Below are 16,824 nucleotides of genomic sequence, written 5' to 3'. Positions count from 1 at the left end.
TCCACAGCTGGTGTTTGAAGGGATGCGCGGCAGCACGACTTACCTGGACATCGCGCTGGACTCCATCGCTCTCCATCGGGGCTCCTGCAATCAGGGTGAGCCCCTCCACCCCGTACCCCTGATCATCTGTGCTGGTTGGCAGCTCAGACACCCACAGGCCTAACCTGAAGCCTCCCAGAGTAGGAGCTACTGGCTCCCCTCACCTCTGCACCCCATCAACAACCCCATCCTCTTTCGTGTTCCCTCGGGGCTCAGAATTGGGGCTCAGAATTGGGGGGGAACCCTCAATTCTGGGCATGCCCGGCTGCACCCTCATCTGCCCAACTGACACTAGAGATTCCGGGGGGGGGGTGAAGCAAACTAAAGGGAGAGTATTCCAGAAACTGGAGGGTGAAAGGAACTTACACTCCGTGAGCTTGGCACCCCAACTCCGAGGTGTCCGCCCTCCCCCGCGTCTCTGCCGCACTTCCCAGGCCGAAAGGTTTGGGTCCGTTCATGACGCGTGTTATCATGCACAGCCACTAGGGGGCAGAACTCAGCTGGGCTCAAGCCCAACCTTCCAAATCGGGCGAATCCCACCCACATCCCCGCCCGCTCCCAGTCTGCGTGTCACAGGTGTGCAGCTTCGACACGCTGAATGACCTCTGCGGCTGGAGCTGGATCCCCACAGTCTCGGGGGCCAAGTGGGTCCAGAAGAATGGGTCGTCGGGGATGCCGAATGTGGGGCCTGAGGATGACTTTTCCAAACCCGGCGGTAAGGAAACCGGATCTTCTTGGGAGGTTATTTTCCCGTTGGTACCCTTTCTGGGTTTCTCTAGTGACCTTGCCAGGGCTAACAGATGTTGGCTGGCTGTGCCTCGTGACAGTCTGAACCCCAGCGACCTTAAATGTCCATATGCCCCAGTCCTAAGGTAGAAAGTAGACTCCCCTCCATCCCCCACAAACCCCGCCCTGCAGCCGGCCCCTGCCAACTGGCCTTCACCCCTTCTGGCATTCATCAATTAATACTGAGCACCCACAGCAATCCCTGTGACCATCCCACATACTTCTAAGGGGTCTCCCTGACTCCAGGAGGGTTAGAGGGGAGGAGGTGGTGCCTGAGACAGTAATGAAGTAGGTCCTAGTGTCACCACTGAGTCTTGCTCTAAAGGAGACATAAAAACTAATCAAGGGGGCTGGAGTGATAGCACAGCGAGTAGGGCATTTGCCTTGCACGCGGCCAACCCAGGTTCAATTCCCAGCATCCCATATGGTCTCCTGAGCACCACCAGGAGTAATTCCTGAGTGCAGAGCCAGCAGTAACGCCTGTGCATCGCTGGGTGTGGCCCAAAAAGGAAAAAAAAAACACTAACCAAGGGGGGCTGGAGCCATAACGCGTATAGGGCATTGGCTTTACACTTTCATCCAAACCAGGTTGGGCAACCAGTACCGATCTATAAGTGCAGAGCCAGAAGCACGATTTGAGCTCCACTGGGTGTGGCCCCCAAACCAAAAGGGAACCAAAACTTGCCAAGTGAGGGTTTTGATGTGCTGAGATGAGTGGTGCTCAGTTTTTTGGTTTTGTTCTTCCTGGTTTTTGAGCCACACCTGATGATGCTCAGGGTTTACTCCTGGCTCCACACTCAGGAATTACTCCTGGTGGTGCTTGGGGAATCATAAGGATGCCGGGAAACAAACCCGGATCGGCCTCGTGCAAGGCCAGTGCCCTCCCCGCTGTCCTCTCGCTCCAGATCAGAGGGATGCTCAGCTTTAAACAGGGAAGTCAGGCAGAGATAGCTCAACGGGCAGAGTGCAGGCTTTGCATGCAAGAAGCCCAAGTTTAATCCCTGGCATATCCCTGACAAACACAGTAGCACCCTCTGAGCACTGAGAGGAACTGCCAAGCAGGTTACATTTGAGCAGCACTTTGCTCTGTATTTTGGCCACGCCCTGTGGTGGTGCTCAGGGCTGACTCCTGGCTCTGCACTCAGGGATAACTCCTGGTGGTGCTCAGGGGGACCATATTGGGGTACTAGGGATCAAATCCCTGTTGGACGCATGCAAGCCCTCCCTGCTGTACTATTGCTCTGGCCCAATTGGGGTGATGTGGGAAGCAGGCAGGAGAGCAGAGGGAAGAGCAGAGATCAACTCAAAGGCTCCGGGGTGGGTGGATGTGGCTGGGATGAAGGGCTGAGGCTGGTCCTAGGAGGACAGGTGGCTACTCAGGATTGGATTGAATGGACAGCCCATGCAAGAGGACCCCCTTGATCTGTCCTGTTTGAAAGGCCAGCTGTTTTATTTGGGGGGGTCACACCCGGCAATGGGAATCGAACCCAGGTCGGCCATGTGCAAAGCAACGCTCTACCCACTGTGCTATTGCTCCAGGCTCCAGCCCCACCAGCATTTTCTTTATGTGGAGCATCAGAATGTGCATGGCCAAATGCACATACCCCTCTCCGAGGCTTCTGTACAGACGGTGGATAAGACACTTAGGTTTCTGGTGCCTAGCTTTGTCTCCTTCCTTTCCCTCACCTGCCTTCTTTCCTCACCCCTGCCGCATTTCCCCTCTGTCTCCAAACTACATGAATTTCCAGGCTCCACTGAGCAGGGGGAGATGAGGATTTGCAGGTCACATTCCCTAATTTTCTTCCCTTGTGTGTTCTCCTTCTTTTCTTTCCTTCCATCTTCTCAAGTTCGTGGTTTTTCTTTTTCCATCTATGTCCCCACCCTCCCTCCTCTTCCTTGCTTAAGCCCTTCTGGTACCCCAGAAGCCGAGCCTCTGACCTTTTCTGCAGCCTGAGGTTCTGGAAGGATCCTGAAAACTGACCCACTGCAGCCAGCCCAGCACGGTCGCCCCCCTCACAGTCCTCACAGTATTTAGCAAATGACAGCATGCCAGCTGCATCAGCAAAGGGTGCTGGTAATAGTTGGGTTTGTTTAAAAAGATTTTATTTATTTATTATTTTGCTTTTGGGGTCACACTTGGCGATGCTCAGGGGTTACTCCTGGCTCTGCACTCAGGAATTAGTCCTGGCACTGCTCAGGGGACCATATGGGATGTCAGGGTTGGAACCTAGGTCGGCCACGTGCACGGCAAACACTCTACCTGCTGTGCTCTCTGGCCATACTGGTAGTAGTTTTAAATTCTTTTGCTTTGTTTCGTTTCCTTTCGGGGCCACACCTGGCGCTGCTCAGGAATTACTTCGGGGAACCATACGCGGTGCTGTCTCCCTGTCTCCCTTGTCTCATTGTTCAAATGACCGCGCATCGCCGCTCCTTCACCACGATACCGTTTCCTTTCCGGCCTCCTTCCTCTTTCCGCGACGGTTCTTCCTCTCTTCTTTGCCTCTGCCGCCCACCCTCCCCTCCCGTGTCCGCTGCACGGCTGCCCAGCCAAGCGGCGAGGGCCGCCTGTCGCCTGCGGTACCCGGCGCTGGCAACGGCACGCTCCTACGCATGCGTAAACCCGGCGGCCGCCGAATTCCCCCGGCGACCGGTTGCGTCACTGAGCAAAGTCCTGAGTGATTGGCTGCGCGTGCTGGGGGGCGGGGATAGGGGCGGGTCCAGCGCTCTCAGTTCTCTCTCTCATTTCGTGGGGCAATCAGCCACGTCCAGGGGGACAGATGGGAAAGGCGATGTGGCTTTCAGGGGGACACCTCGAAGTCAGAACTCAAGGAAAAGGCTCTGGGTGTGTGGGTTGCCGCGTTTCGTAGCTGCTTTCGCTCTTCTAGAAGGATGGAGGGCTTCAGTCGTAGGCGGGCTGTTCGGGTTCCCTGAGTCTATCCGCCCCCCCCCCCCCCATTCCAGCCACCCCCTCCTTACTGACCCCTCACAGGTGGCTTCTACATGCTTCTGGACCCCGCAAACGCGAAGGAAGGGCAGAAATCCGCGCTCGTGAGCCCCGAGACTCTGTCGTCGGGGTGCCTGAGCCTGTCCTTCCACTACACGCTCCGCGGCTACTCGCCCAGCGCCGCCCTGAGCGTCTACGCGCAGGTGGTGGGTGAGTGGGGGGACAGCTCCGCCCGGCTCCCGGGGAGCCCAGCCCCGGGCCGCGATCACGTCGCGATCACAACGCGATCACAACGCGATCACGCCGGGGGAGCGCGGGAAAGCAGCTCCAGGAGCCGGGGGCGGGTGGGGGGATGAGAGCAGGGGGTCTGCAGTCGTGGGATTGTCGCCTGCCGCCGCCCCTCACCCCCTTCTCTCTCGGACCCCCACCGCAGGCAGCATCCGGAAACACAGGCTCTTCTCGGGCCAGCCCGCCGCAGGCTGGCAGCCGGTCTCGGTCAATTACACGGGCCAGGGCGCCCTTCAGGTACCGGGAGGGGCTTCCCGACGAGGTCCCAGGCACCGGGCGGGACGGGCTCCCAACACCTGCTCTCCCCATCCCCTCCAGTTCATCATTGTCGGCGTGTTCGGAAAGGAACCGGAGCCCGCTGTTGCTGTGGACGAGATCCGCATCGCTCCCTGTGGGGGTGAGAGGCGGGTGCCGGGAGACCCCGATCTCTTGGAACGGCAATAAGGGTGCGAGGCGGGGAGGAGTAGACAGCGCGACTGGAAATGCTCAGGTGTCACCTTTGAATCTCCCAGAGACTTTCCCCCAGTGCGATTTTGAAGATGACGTCCATCCCTTCTGCGACTGGTCCCAGGTGGCAGAGAGAGGCGGAGAGTGGACCCGGGGAAATAAAACCAGCCCCGACACAGCCTCCATCGGAAATTCTTTAAAAAACGGTGAGGAGGGGCTAGAGCGAAACTACAGAGTGGTTGCCTTGCACGCCACTGACCCGGCTTTGATTCCCAGCATCTCATATGATCCCCCGAACACCGCCAGGAGTAATTCCTGAGTGCAAAGCCAGGAGTAACCCCTGTGCATTGCTGGGTGTGACCCAAAAAGAAAAGAAGAACAAAACCAAAACGGTGAGGAGGGTTTGGAGAGTTAGGACAGCGACCAAGGTGCTGCCTTGCACCTGACCCATTCAGATTCAATGCCCAGCACCACCTCTGGTCCGCAGAACATTGCCAGGAGGGTCCCTGCCTGGGTACTGACTGAGCCAGGAGGAAGTCCTGAGCCCACCTGATTGGCTCCAAAACCGAACACCAGCAGTGGGGAGCTGCAGGAGGCCTGAGGACCCTGTATTCTGGAATAATCTGGCATGAGCGCAGAGGCAGGGCCTTGGGGATGTCTGGGGAAGGGCTGTGGCATAGAATTGTGGTGGGACAGAGGTAGACTCCAGGATCACCCAGAAACACAGCCTTCTTCTTCTTTTTATTAACTTTTTTATTGAATCACTGTGAGATAGATGCTTACAAAGCTGCTCATGATTGGATTTCAGTCATCAGTATTCCAACACCCATCCCTCCACCAGTGTACATTTGCCAGCACCAGTGTCCCCGGGTTCCCACCCATCACCCCCCACCCTTCACCCCTTCTCCTGCCTCTATAGCAGGTGCTTTTCTTCTCTCTCTCTCTCTCTCTCTCTCTCTCTCTCTCTCTCTCTCTCTCTCTCCTCTTTTGGGCATTGTGGCATTGAAAGGTTATCAAGAATATCCTTTTACCGACTTTAACACTTAGATCTTGTCCAGCGTGATCATTCCCAGCTATTATTGTCATATTGGTCTCTTCTCTATCTTATCTACCCTCAGCCCCACACACACTTGTGGTTAGTTCCAACCACTGACCAGTCCTCCTAACCTGTTTTCCCTGGCCATGGATATTAATCTTCTAATAAAATGAATGCAGTCATTCTATATCTATCTCTCTCCTCCTGACTCGTTTCACTCGGCATGATACTATCCATACTCATCCATTTATAGGAAAATTTCATGACTTCATTTTCCCTAACATCTGCGTAGTATTCCATTGGAGACACAGCCGTCTTACTTCAGACACAGTCTGGGCTTCAAAGGCCATGTTCCTCCTTTTCAGTGACATTTACTAATGAAGCCAGCAGAGGAATCTGGATTGTGGGACTGGTGGCTTTTCTTGTTTCTTTTTGTTTGGGGTGGTGCTGGGGATCAAACCCAGGGCCACATACATGCAAGTCGTGCACTGAATCTTGTCCTTGGCTATGACTTTCTTTCCCATTCCATTCCCTTTAGTTAGAAGTGCTGTTAGGTAGGGAACTGAAGGGACAGTCCAGCAGGTAGGATTCATCGATTCCTGTATAATCCCCTCAAGCCCTGACAGGAGTGATCCCTGAACACGGAGCCAGGAACAAGGTCTGAGCACCACCAGGTGTCACCCCCAGACAAACAAACAAACAAACAGAAGTGTGAGGCAGATGACTCAGAGAGATGGGACTTAGGTCCTACTTGCGGGAGGCACCCAGCTCTGTGTTGTCTGGAGGCCAGGGTCGGGAAGAGAGCACTCAGTGGCTGGTGTTTGCGCCTTGCATGCAGTAGGCCTGGGTTTGATCTGCAGTCCCACACGGAGAAACACCCAAGAACACCAACACCCCATCCAAGTTGACTGTTTGCCTCCACAAAGCCTCTCCGGCTTGCCCAGTGGTGGTCACTCACTGGCCTCTCCCCTATCCCCCCCAGGGGTTCACTTCATCTACCTGGCAAATAATAAGTTCTCCCAGGAGGGCCAGAACTTCCGGCTGCAAAGTCGCCCCTTCTGTGCCCCTGATGCCATCTGCGTGGAGTTTTCCTACCACATGCTTGGCCTCGGAAACGGCACGACCCTCAAGCTACTGCTCAGCAGTCCCACGGGCTCCCCTCCAAAATCTCTCTGGTGCCAGCAGGGGTCCCAGAAACCTGACTGGATGAAAATTTCAATCACCATCCCTTCGGGACTTCCGCAACCCATACAGGTGAGGGACAGTGCCCAGCAGGCCTGAGAAGCAGGGGTGCGAGCAGGACAGAGGTGGTCCCTGGGGGTTCGAGAGCATCCAACTCCTGACAGAGACAAGGGGGTGGAGGCTGGAACCAGGGCCATGCCAGGACATGGGCCGAGGAGGACAGACCGCTCGGATCCACTTGCCTTCCTCCTCACTTCCTTCTCTCCCTGGTATCTTCAGCTGATCCTGAGTGCCATCAGGGGCTCCAACAAGGCCTTTATTGTGGCTGTGGGCTTCATTGGGATCAATCAAGGGACCTGTCAAGGTGAGCCAGACCCCAGGGATAGAGCTCTGGGAAGACAAGCCTCAAGCTACTGCCCTGCTTCCTATATGGGTTCTCTCATGCCAGGGGAGGGGGGGGAAGTTTAGTTTTATTTATTTTGCCCATCTCTTCCTTCACGTTCCCTTTGAAGTGCCTGTTTGAGTGAATGGGACTTTGAGGACAAGAATTCCCATGGGGGGAGCCAGAAGGCCTAATCCTGACCTCCATGAGGAGGAATGGGAACTGCACATGAGGTCACTGAGTAGAGAAAGGATTTGCTGAGTGCAGTGAGTGAAGGCGGGGCTGGAGGTAGGGTAGGTGTCAGTAAGCTCTTTGTGGGTGTGTTTTTATTTGTGGTGCTGAAGATCGAATCCAGGGCTCACTCACATGGAAGCAGTTGCTCAACTGCTAAGCCTCACCCTGGCCCCAAACTATCTCTTTGAGCCCACTTTCTCGGGTGAGGTGTGATTGAAGGCAGTGATTTGAATAATCTCCAAGGTTTTTATTTTCTCTACAGAACCTGCAGCAACAGTGCATCCTTCCCAGCCTCCTGACACATGTGAACCCCCTTACCCTACAGAATCATTCATTGACCCCCTAAAAACATCCACTGTGAGCTACACAGCTACCTTGCCCACAGAACAGATTATAGACCTCACAGAGATAACTGTAGGGCCCACAGGAAAACCTACTGTCTCCTCTGGGGAGAAGAACATTGAATCTCAAGAAATCATTTCCCCTCCCAAAGAATTCACTGTACCCCCTGAAGAATTTATTTCTCCCCCTGAAGAGGAAACCGGCCTTTCTGTAGAGATAAGTGTCTCTGTGGGGCAAAGGCAAACTACCCTCCTTAAAGAGCAACCAACTGCTCTTTCTGAAGAGTTCAGTGTCCCTCCTGAAAAGCAAACTACCGCTGCTGAACCCACAGAAAAGCCAATTATGCCTACAGAAGAACCCACCGTGCTCACAGAAGAAACCATCCCCACAGAAAAACCCACTGTCCCTACTGAAACATCCACTGTCACCACTAAAGAAATCACAGAAAATACAATTCTTGCCACAGAAAACCTCACCATTGCCACCGAAAAGCCTACCATTCCCACAGAAAGGCTCACCATCATCCCCACAGAAAATCCCACCATCTCCACAGAAAAAACAGCTGTCCTCACAGAAAAAAGCACTGTCCCCACTGAAAAACCCACTGAAAAACCCACTGAAAAACCCACAGAAGAACCCACTGTCCCCACCAAAAAACCCACTGAAAAACCCACTGTCTCCAGCGAAAAACCCACTGTCCCCACTGAAAAACCCACAGAAGAACCCACTGTCCCCACCAAAAAACCCACTGAAAAACCCACTGTCTCCAGCGAAAAACCCACTGTCCCCACTGAAAAACCCACAGAAGAACCCACTGTCCCCACCAAAAAACCCACTGAAAAACCCACTGTCTCCAGCGAAAAACTCACTGTCCCCACTGAAAAACCCACAGAAGAACCCACTGTCCCCACCAAAAAACCCACTGAAAAACCCACTGTCTCCAGCGAAAAACCCACTGTCCCCACTGAAAAACCTACAGAAGAACCCACTGTCCCTACCAAAAAACCCACTGAAAAAACCACTGTCTCCAGCGAAAAACCCACTGTCCCCACTGAAAAACCCACAGAAGAACCCACTGTCCCCACCAAAAAACCCACTGAAAAACCCATTGTCTTCAGCGAAAAACCCACTGTCCCCACTGAAAAATCCACAGAAGAATCCACTGTCCCCACTGAAAAACCTACAGAAAAACCCACTGTCCCCACTGAAAAACCCACAGAAGAACCCACTGTCCCCACTGAAAAATCCACAGAAAAACCCACTGTCCTCACTAAAAGACCCACAGAAAAACTCACTGTCCCCACTGAAAAACCCACTGTCTCCACCAATAAAACCACTGTCCCCATTGAAAATCCCACAGAAAAATCCACTGTCCCCATTGAAAAACCCACAGAAAAACCCACTGTCCCCATTGAAAAACCCACTGTCTCCACCGAAAAACCCACTGTCTCCAGCGAAAAGCCCACTGTCCCCACTGAAAAACCCACAGAAAAAACCCCGGTCCCTGCCGAAAAATGCACTGTCCCCACCAATAAAACCACTGTCCCCATTGAAAAACCCACAGAAAAACCCACTGTCCCCACCGAAAAATGCACTGTCCCCACCAATAAAACCACTGTCCCCATTGAAAATCCCACAGAAAAATCCACTGTCCCCACTGAAAAACCCACAGAAAAACTCACTGTCCCCATTGAAAAACCCACTGTCCCCACCGAAAAACCCACTATCTCCAGCGAAAAGCTCACTGTCCCCACTGAAAAACCCACAGAAAAACCCCCGGTCCCTGCCGAAAAATGCACTGTTCCCACCAATAAAACCACTGTCCCCATTGAAAATCCCACAGAAAAATCCATTGTCCCCACTGAAAAACCCACAGAAAAACCCACTGTCCCCATTGAAAAACCCACTGTCCCCACTGAAAAACCCACTATCTCCAGCGAAAAGCTCACTGTCCCCACTGAAAAACCCACAGAAAAACCCCCGGTTCCTGCCGAAAAATGCACTGTTCCCACCAATAAAACCACTGTCCCCACCGAAAAACCCACTGATCTTACTGAAAAACCCATTGTCCCCACTGAAAAACCCACTGATCCCACTAGCACATCCACTGTTCACACTGAAGCATCCACTGTCCACACTGAAACACCTACTGTCCACACTGAAACACCCATTGTCCACACTGAAGCATCCACTGTCCACACTGAGAATCTCACTGTCCCCACAGAAAAACCCACAGTTCCCACGCAGAAATTCATGCTTTCCTTTCAAAGTTCCACAAAACCAACAATCTCGATGACGCCTCTTAAAGCTCTGAGCACTTCCCCGGCCACCACAACAACCAGTGCACAGCATCGAGGTACGAAACGAAGCATGGGATGAAGAACGAGAAGTAGGAGACTGTGACTTGGAGAGAGAATTCCAGAGGGAGGCATGAGAATACATCAGACATGGTGACCCTAGAGAAATGAGGCCTGTCCATGAGCACGGGGACACCAGAGCTTACTGGGTGAAGCCTGTGGGGCCTAAAGGACCTAGGACTTCTCTTTTAGGGTTTGGGTCACACCTGGCAATGCTTGGGGGACCTTATGGGTGGCCGGAGATGAGTGGGTTATGTGCAAGGCAAGCACCTTCCCTTCTGTATTGTCACCCCAGCTCCCAATTATCTTTAAATTGAGATTTCCCTGGGGGCTGGAGCAATAGCACAGAGGGGAGGGTGTTTGCCTTGCACGCGGTTGACCTGGGTTCAATTCCCAGCATCCCATATGGTCCCCTGAGCACCGCCAGGAGTAATTCCTGAGTGCATGAGCCAGGAATAATCCCTTTGAATGGCCGGGTTTGACCCAAAAAGAAAAAAAAAAAGAAAAGAAAAAATTGAGATTTTCCTCATCCCTGGCAGCAACATATTTGCTTTTTCTATGCATTTGTCTGTTCTGGACATTTCCTGCTAAAGGAACCGAATGCCATGTGGCCTTTGGTGTCCCGGTCTCTTCCCCGAGCAGGTTCCCCAGACTCAGCCATGTTGGCACAGGACCTCACTCCTCTTGAGGTCAGGATAACACAGGCCGACTTCTTGGAGGAGAGCTGGCGTGTGGGGGTGGAAGAGATGCGTGAAGTCACCCTTGGGGACAGCGGCATTTCTGTGGCTTGACCAAGGCTGTATTTCCCCCTCAGAGCTGTGTCCCCCAAATGCCCACTTCGAGAGGTGCGGCTGCCTGGCATCCTGTAACAACCCCAGGCCCAGCTGCGGCAGCCACTGTGTGAGCGGCTGCGTCTGCAATTCTGGCTATTTGTTCAGTAACAACAGCTGTACCGCGGCCTCTTCCTGCAGCTGCTTCTACAATAACAATTACTATAAGGTAAGACCACCCTGGCGTCCAGATCCCCCAAGGAGAGGGGCCAGCGGCACACTGGGCTTCCAGCTCCATCTGCTCCTCAGCTGACAGGAATTGGGATCCATGGCACATGCCCAAGCAATGGGGTCATTCATTCAGCATTTGGTGTTTGATTGTCTTCTCTGCTCATACAATTGGCCTCACAAGATGAACACTTGGCCCCACAAGATGCTACAATATGTGGAAGGTTTGTCATCTGAGGCCTTGTACTTTTTTTTGGGGGGGGGAGAAGGGTAACACGCTGCGATGGTCAGGGGTTACTCCTGGCTCATGCACTCAAGAATTACTCCTGACGGTGCTTGGGGGACCATATGGGATGCTGGGAATCGAACCCGGGTCGGCCACGTGCAAGGCAAATGCTCACCCGCTGTAGTATTGCTCCAGCCCCTGAGGCCTTGTACTTTGATTCTTTGCGGGGAGGTACAGGAAGGAGGGCCACAACTGGCAATACTCAGTTTACTCCTGGCTCTGCGCTCAGGAATCACTTCTGACAGTGCTCAGGGAACCCTATGGGATGCCGGGAATCGAACCTGAGTTAGCTGCTTGCCATAATGCTTGTGCCCTACCCGCCTCTGCCCTGTGGGCGGGTCCTGAATGTGCCGAACAGGCTTGCTATCTCTGTCCTCCTCTGCCGCCTCCTGGCAGCCTTGATGTATTACACCCCAGCCCTCTGGGGTAGTCTCTCCTTGGGGGAGTGGTCAGGGAGGGGGGTTGTAGAGAGAGTCCTGGACACTGAGCTTCAAGGGGGAGCTTCAGGACAGAACCCAACATTCCAGAACCTGCCACAGGAACTTGTAAATACTGATAAGCTAGGTCAAAAGAGAAGCATTGCTTCATTCTCTTCTCCCTGGGGAGATTTGGCAAGAGCCGGAGCTCAGGAAGGGCCCAGGATGAAGGCCAACGCTGTCCCCAAGGGATGGCATGCCAGCCACACCCGCTGTGTTTATGCTTCCTAAAAATCGAGTTAAATACATTTTAAAAAGTGGAATAGGCCGGATTCATTCTGGTAACCCACTCTCCCGAATAGACATGTTTCAGTCAAACAAACACTGTCCTCCCGTTGTTCATCAATTTGCTCGAGCAGGCCCAGTAACATTGTGAGACTTGTTACTGTGTTTGGCATATCGAATACGTCACGGGTTGCTTGCTAGGCTTTGCCGTTCGGGTGAGATACTCTCGGTAGCTTGCCGGGCTCTCCAAGAGAGGCGGAGGAATCGAACCCGGCTTGGCCGGGCTGGCTGTGCACGAAGCAAACACCCTAGCTATCACTCCAGCTCCAGTCATGTTTCAGTATAATGAATAATTATGGGTGATTACTACTAATTACTAAACAGGAAGGAGTCGTTTGCATCTCTGTGTTGTGGTCGCTCATACTGTCTTCAAAACCCGGTTTGGCTCGTGCACCCAGCGTGGGCCACAGAGTGGCCTCTGAGCACGCGGTTCCATGTGGCTGCTGGCCCTTGTGGGACCGAGAGACAGGCTTATCCCTCATGTCTCAGGGCGGTCTGGGGCTGAGGCTCTTGAGCGCTTTAATTCTGTGTCCACATTTATAAAACGTGCACAGTGAGATTTTCTACCTGGTAAAATTAGGCTCTAATATAGGCAATTAGTTTCTGGGTGTTAATTGCTGTGACTGTTAGCAGGGCATCTCAGGCGCCCTATTCATTAAAGGGGTGTCGGACACGTTTGTCAGAACCCAGTCTCTTCTCGAATCCCGATTCTTCTCTTTTTCTCATTGGAGTTTGAGCCGGCCCCTTCAGGGCCATTTCCTCCCTCCTTCCACCCCCCAGCAGCCCCCTGGTTATATCTGTGATCTTTTTGGTTTCGCTTTTTGAAGCCACACCTGGTGATGCTCAGGGGTTACTCCTGGCTCTGCAATCAGGGATTAGTCCTGGTGGTGCCTGGGGGACCCTATGGGATGCCGGGGATTGAACCTGCATCGGCCGCCATGTGCAAGGCAATTGCCCTCCCCGCTGCACTCTCTCTCGGGCCCTTGCAAATATCTATGGAAACCTCTCTGCTATGCGTTCTGCTCTGAGACTGAATGAGGATACGGAAGTGCCTCCTTGGGACCTCCCCACAAATCAATAGAAAAGGGTTGTCCTGATCAGTCCCATGAAGGAACGGCACCCCAAGCTGTGAGGAGGACATGATCAGGGAGGGTGGGACTAGCTCTCGAGGTTGGGAACCCTTCAGCGGAGTTTCGTTGGCTTAGAGGCCAGATGTAGAAAGAGAGAGAGACTGGTGCCCTCTGGGAGGAGGCCAGCCTGTGCCAATGTCCTGGGGTGTATAAGTGTCCACTGAATGCCGGCGCCTAGTAGAATCAGACTGCAGTCGGGTCTGTGGTTGTGGTGGAGGAAAAGGCAGGAGGGCCCCCCCCCCGGTGCTCCCACCTGGTGATAGGGTTCCCTGCTCCTAGATCGGCGACTCGTGGTTCAGTTCCAACTGCTCGGAGCGCTGCCACTGCTTGCCTGGCAGTAACATGAGGTGTCATTTGGCTCGCTGCGGGACAAACTCGGTGTGCCAGCTGAAGAATGGCCAGTATGGCTGCCACCCCTATGGTGAGCACCGGAGACCCTATTCCTCTCTCAAGCAGGAGTGGGGAGGGGGCCTCGCAACGGGTTGCTTTAGCTTCCCCTCCCCCAGCCCCCCTCCCACCCAGGGCCTGAGAGAGAGCACCGCAGAGAGGGTGCTGGCCGTGCATGCAGCTGATCTGGTTGATCCCCAGCATCCCACATGGTCCCCCTGAGCACCTCCAGGAGTGATTCCTGAGTGCAGAGCCAGGAGTGCGGGAGTAAGCCCTGAGTTCCACCAGGTGTGCCCCAGACAAACCACCACCACCCCCCTACCACCATCACCACCTCTCCATCGCAGGCTCTGCCATCTGCTCAGTTTACGGGGACACTAACTATCTCACCTTTGACGGGAGGCACTTCCGCTTCATGGGCAAATGTACCTATGTCTTGGCCCAGTCCTGTGGCAACTTGACAGGTAGGGCCTGGGCTGGGGTTTGGGGCATCACTGGGGGGCAGAACAGGGGTGCGGGAGGGATGGGCACTGGGAAAGTCAGGGCTGGGAGGCTGCAGCCCAGCTGGGACTTTCTCAAGCTCACTCCTGGGGCCATGCTTTTGATGCCTCTCTCAGTTGCTCCCGGGCCAGCCTCTGACCCCGGGGAATTAACGGGGCTAGAAAAGTAATACAAGGGCCAGAGCGATAGTACAACAGGGAGGGCTCCTGGCTTGCTCGTAGCTGACCTGGATTTGATCCCCAGCACCCCATATGACCCTGAGCAGCACCATCAGGAGTGATTCCTGAGGGCAGAGCTGGGAGGAACTCCTGAACAACGCGTGACCCAAAACAAAACAAAGCAAAACAAAAAAGGTAGTCCACGAGCTAGAGACAGTAAGACAGGGAAGTTTTGGTCCGTGAATGTGGCAGACCCTGGTTCAATCTCTGACACCACGTTCAGTTCCCCAAGCACTCCCAGGAGTGATCCCTAAGCACAGAGCCAGGAGTAAATGAGACAGGGGTACCCAATAAAGGAGAGGGGAGAGAGAAGGGGGGAGAGAGAGGGAGGGAAAGAGAGGGAAAGGGAGGGAGAGAGACAGGGGAGGGAGAGAGAGGGAGAGGGAGGGGAAGAGAGAGAGAGAGAGAGAGAGAGGCTGTTATACATAAGGGAGTCCCGATCCGCAGGGTGGGGAGGGTTGGGGGGTCCCAGACTGGCAATGCTGGTTCCAGGAGAAAGAATCCAATTCCATCCTGGCTCTGCACTCTGTCCCCCCTCAACTGTCTCTGGGACCCTTCCCTACCCAGTGGGTAGGTGTCCCCTCGAGGGGCACCCACAAATGTTGGTTGGGTACTCTCCACCCTGTCTCTCCACCCAGAGCCGTTCTTCAGGGTGACGGCGAAGAATGAGGGGCGAGGGCAAGAAGGCATGTCCTGTGTCAGCAAAGTCTACGTGACCCTGCATGAGACAGCTGTCACCCTGCTCAAGGACCGGCGGGTGCTGGTGAGGCCCCAGGTGGTGTGCGGGGGCATGGGTCTCAGCCGTGGCCATTTCGATTTCTGCATGTTCTCAGGGGTCACTTATGGCCAATGCCCTTGGCAGAGCCCTGGGTCAGTTTCGGGATAGCAGAAAGGAAGGAGGGCGGGGAGCTAGGAATGCCGGCGGGCCCTTCTGGTGAGGATGACACACACGAGGGCTCCGCCTTCACCCCCAGATCTTTCTCTGCCTTCCCCTCTGGTGCCTTCCAGGTCGGGGGTCAGCTGGTCACACTGCCAGCCAATCCTTCCAGCGGCGTCTTCCTGTTCCCAAGCGGGCGCTTCGTGGAGCTGCAGACATCGTTTGGGGTGCGGCTCAGATGGGACGGCGACCAGCAACTGTATTTGAATGTGCCCAGGTGAAGCCCACCGGCCCCTGTGTGCCCAGGTTCCACGCGACCCCCTTCAGATGAGGCGCCGCCATGTCAGGGCAATCAGAACTGCAGGATGTGCACCCAGTGCTTTGGGAGTGTGCTAGAAGGAATTGCTCTAGCTTTTTCTTCTAGCACAAAAAAAGTCAGAGGAAATCTCTCTCTCTCTCTCTCTCTCTCTCTCTCTCTCTCTCTCTCTCTCTGTTTTTGTGTCACACCCAGCAGTGCTCAGGTGCTCAGGGCTTGCTTTTGATTTTGTGCTCTGCCTGGAGGACTTAGGGGACCATATGGGATGCTGGGATAGAACTTGGGTCGACTGCATGCACCCTGCCTGCTTTCTGGCCCCAGCAGAGGGGGCCTCTTCACCCCCATTTTCAAGATGTGGCTTTCTGGACAGACAAGACAGGGATAGAAAGAGTGAAGCGCAGGGGCAGGAGCGATATAGCACAGAGGGGAGGGTGATTGCCTTGCACACGGTCCACCCGGGTTCGATCCCCAGCATTCCCCTGGGTCTCCTGAGTACTTACCAGGAGTGATTCCTGAGTGTAGAGCTGGAGTAACTCTGGAGCACCACCGGGGATGTGGCCCAAAGGAAAACAGAAAGTGGGACTAGCAGATGCGGGCAGTGGGGGATAACTGGGTAGTTTTAGGGGTCCCAGGAGGTTTGCTGAGGCTGGATTCTGAGCAGGAGGGAGGGGGTGCTGTGAGGTCCTGGGCCCCTAACCTGGCATCTTGGTTACTTGTCCTTGCCTGTGTGTAACCACGCCTGGCAGTGCCTGGGGGTCACTCTTGATGGTGCTCACATGATGTCCAGTGCTGGCCACTGTGAGTCAGGCCTCCGGCACGCACAGTAGCCACTGAGCTTTTTCCCTGCCCCCCGCCCGCCTCCTGCCCACACCCCAACTCCCCCACAGCCCCGAGCTTGCTGACACCCCTCCTCACCTGCCCGGCCCCCAACCCTGGCCCTGTAGCACCTACGCTGGCAAACTCTGTGGCTTCTGCGGAAACTATGATGGAGACAACAGCAACGACCGCCAGAAGCCAGATGGCAAAATAGCGGCGGATGAGGAGGAGCTGGGGAAGAGCTGGCAGACAGTGGAAGATGAGGACAAGGAGTGAGGCCCCGGGGAGCATGTCCCCTCCTTCTTGTCTCCTCCCACGCCCCTGCACCCTGCCTTCTCCCATCCCCCACACCCCCAACCCTGGCTTCTCATCGCTCCTTAAAATGGAGGGGCAGAGAGGGGTCAAGTACCAGCTAGTCTTGGCTCTGAGGTTTTATTGGGGGGTCCAAGGGGGTCTCTAGCTCTCCTTTTGCTTTTTGGGCCACACCCGGCAGTGCT

At 54.6% G+C, this 16,824-nt stretch overlaps 1 protein-coding gene across 1 annotated transcript in view; it reads left to right on the top strand.

Annotated features, from left to right (window-relative positions):
- Positions 1-16,824, top strand: part of ZAN (zonadhesin) — a 36,142-nt gene that overhangs the window by 4,035 nt on the left and 15,283 nt on the right. Inside the window, exons 6-19 of the mRNA XM_056128305.1 lie at positions 8-95; positions 602-754; positions 3,815-3,979; positions 4,203-4,294; positions 4,376-4,454; positions 4,570-4,710; positions 6,523-6,794; positions 7,002-7,086; positions 10,834-11,036; positions 13,492-13,633; positions 13,947-14,063; positions 14,957-15,081; positions 15,327-15,472; positions 16,456-16,599. Of these exons, the coding sequence (XP_055984280.1) occupies positions 8-95; positions 602-754; positions 3,815-3,979; positions 4,203-4,294; positions 4,376-4,454; positions 4,570-4,710; positions 6,523-6,794; positions 7,002-7,086; positions 10,834-11,036; positions 13,492-13,633; positions 13,947-14,063; positions 14,957-15,081; positions 15,327-15,472; positions 16,456-16,599 (1,952 nt within the window). The remainder of the gene's footprint in view (positions 1-7; positions 96-601; positions 755-3,814; positions 3,980-4,202; positions 4,295-4,375; positions 4,455-4,569; positions 4,711-6,522; positions 6,795-7,001; positions 7,087-10,833; positions 11,037-13,491; positions 13,634-13,946; positions 14,064-14,956; positions 15,082-15,326; positions 15,473-16,455; positions 16,600-16,824) is intronic.

Source organism: Sorex fumeus, unplaced genomic scaffold (assembly GCF_029834395.1).
Source record: "Sorex fumeus unplaced genomic scaffold, SorFum_2.1 ptg000064l, whole genome shotgun sequence".
Lineage (NCBI taxonomy): Eukaryota > Metazoa > Chordata > Mammalia > Eulipotyphla > Soricidae > Sorex > Sorex fumeus.
This window is presented reverse-complemented; position numbering and strand designations above follow the sequence as displayed.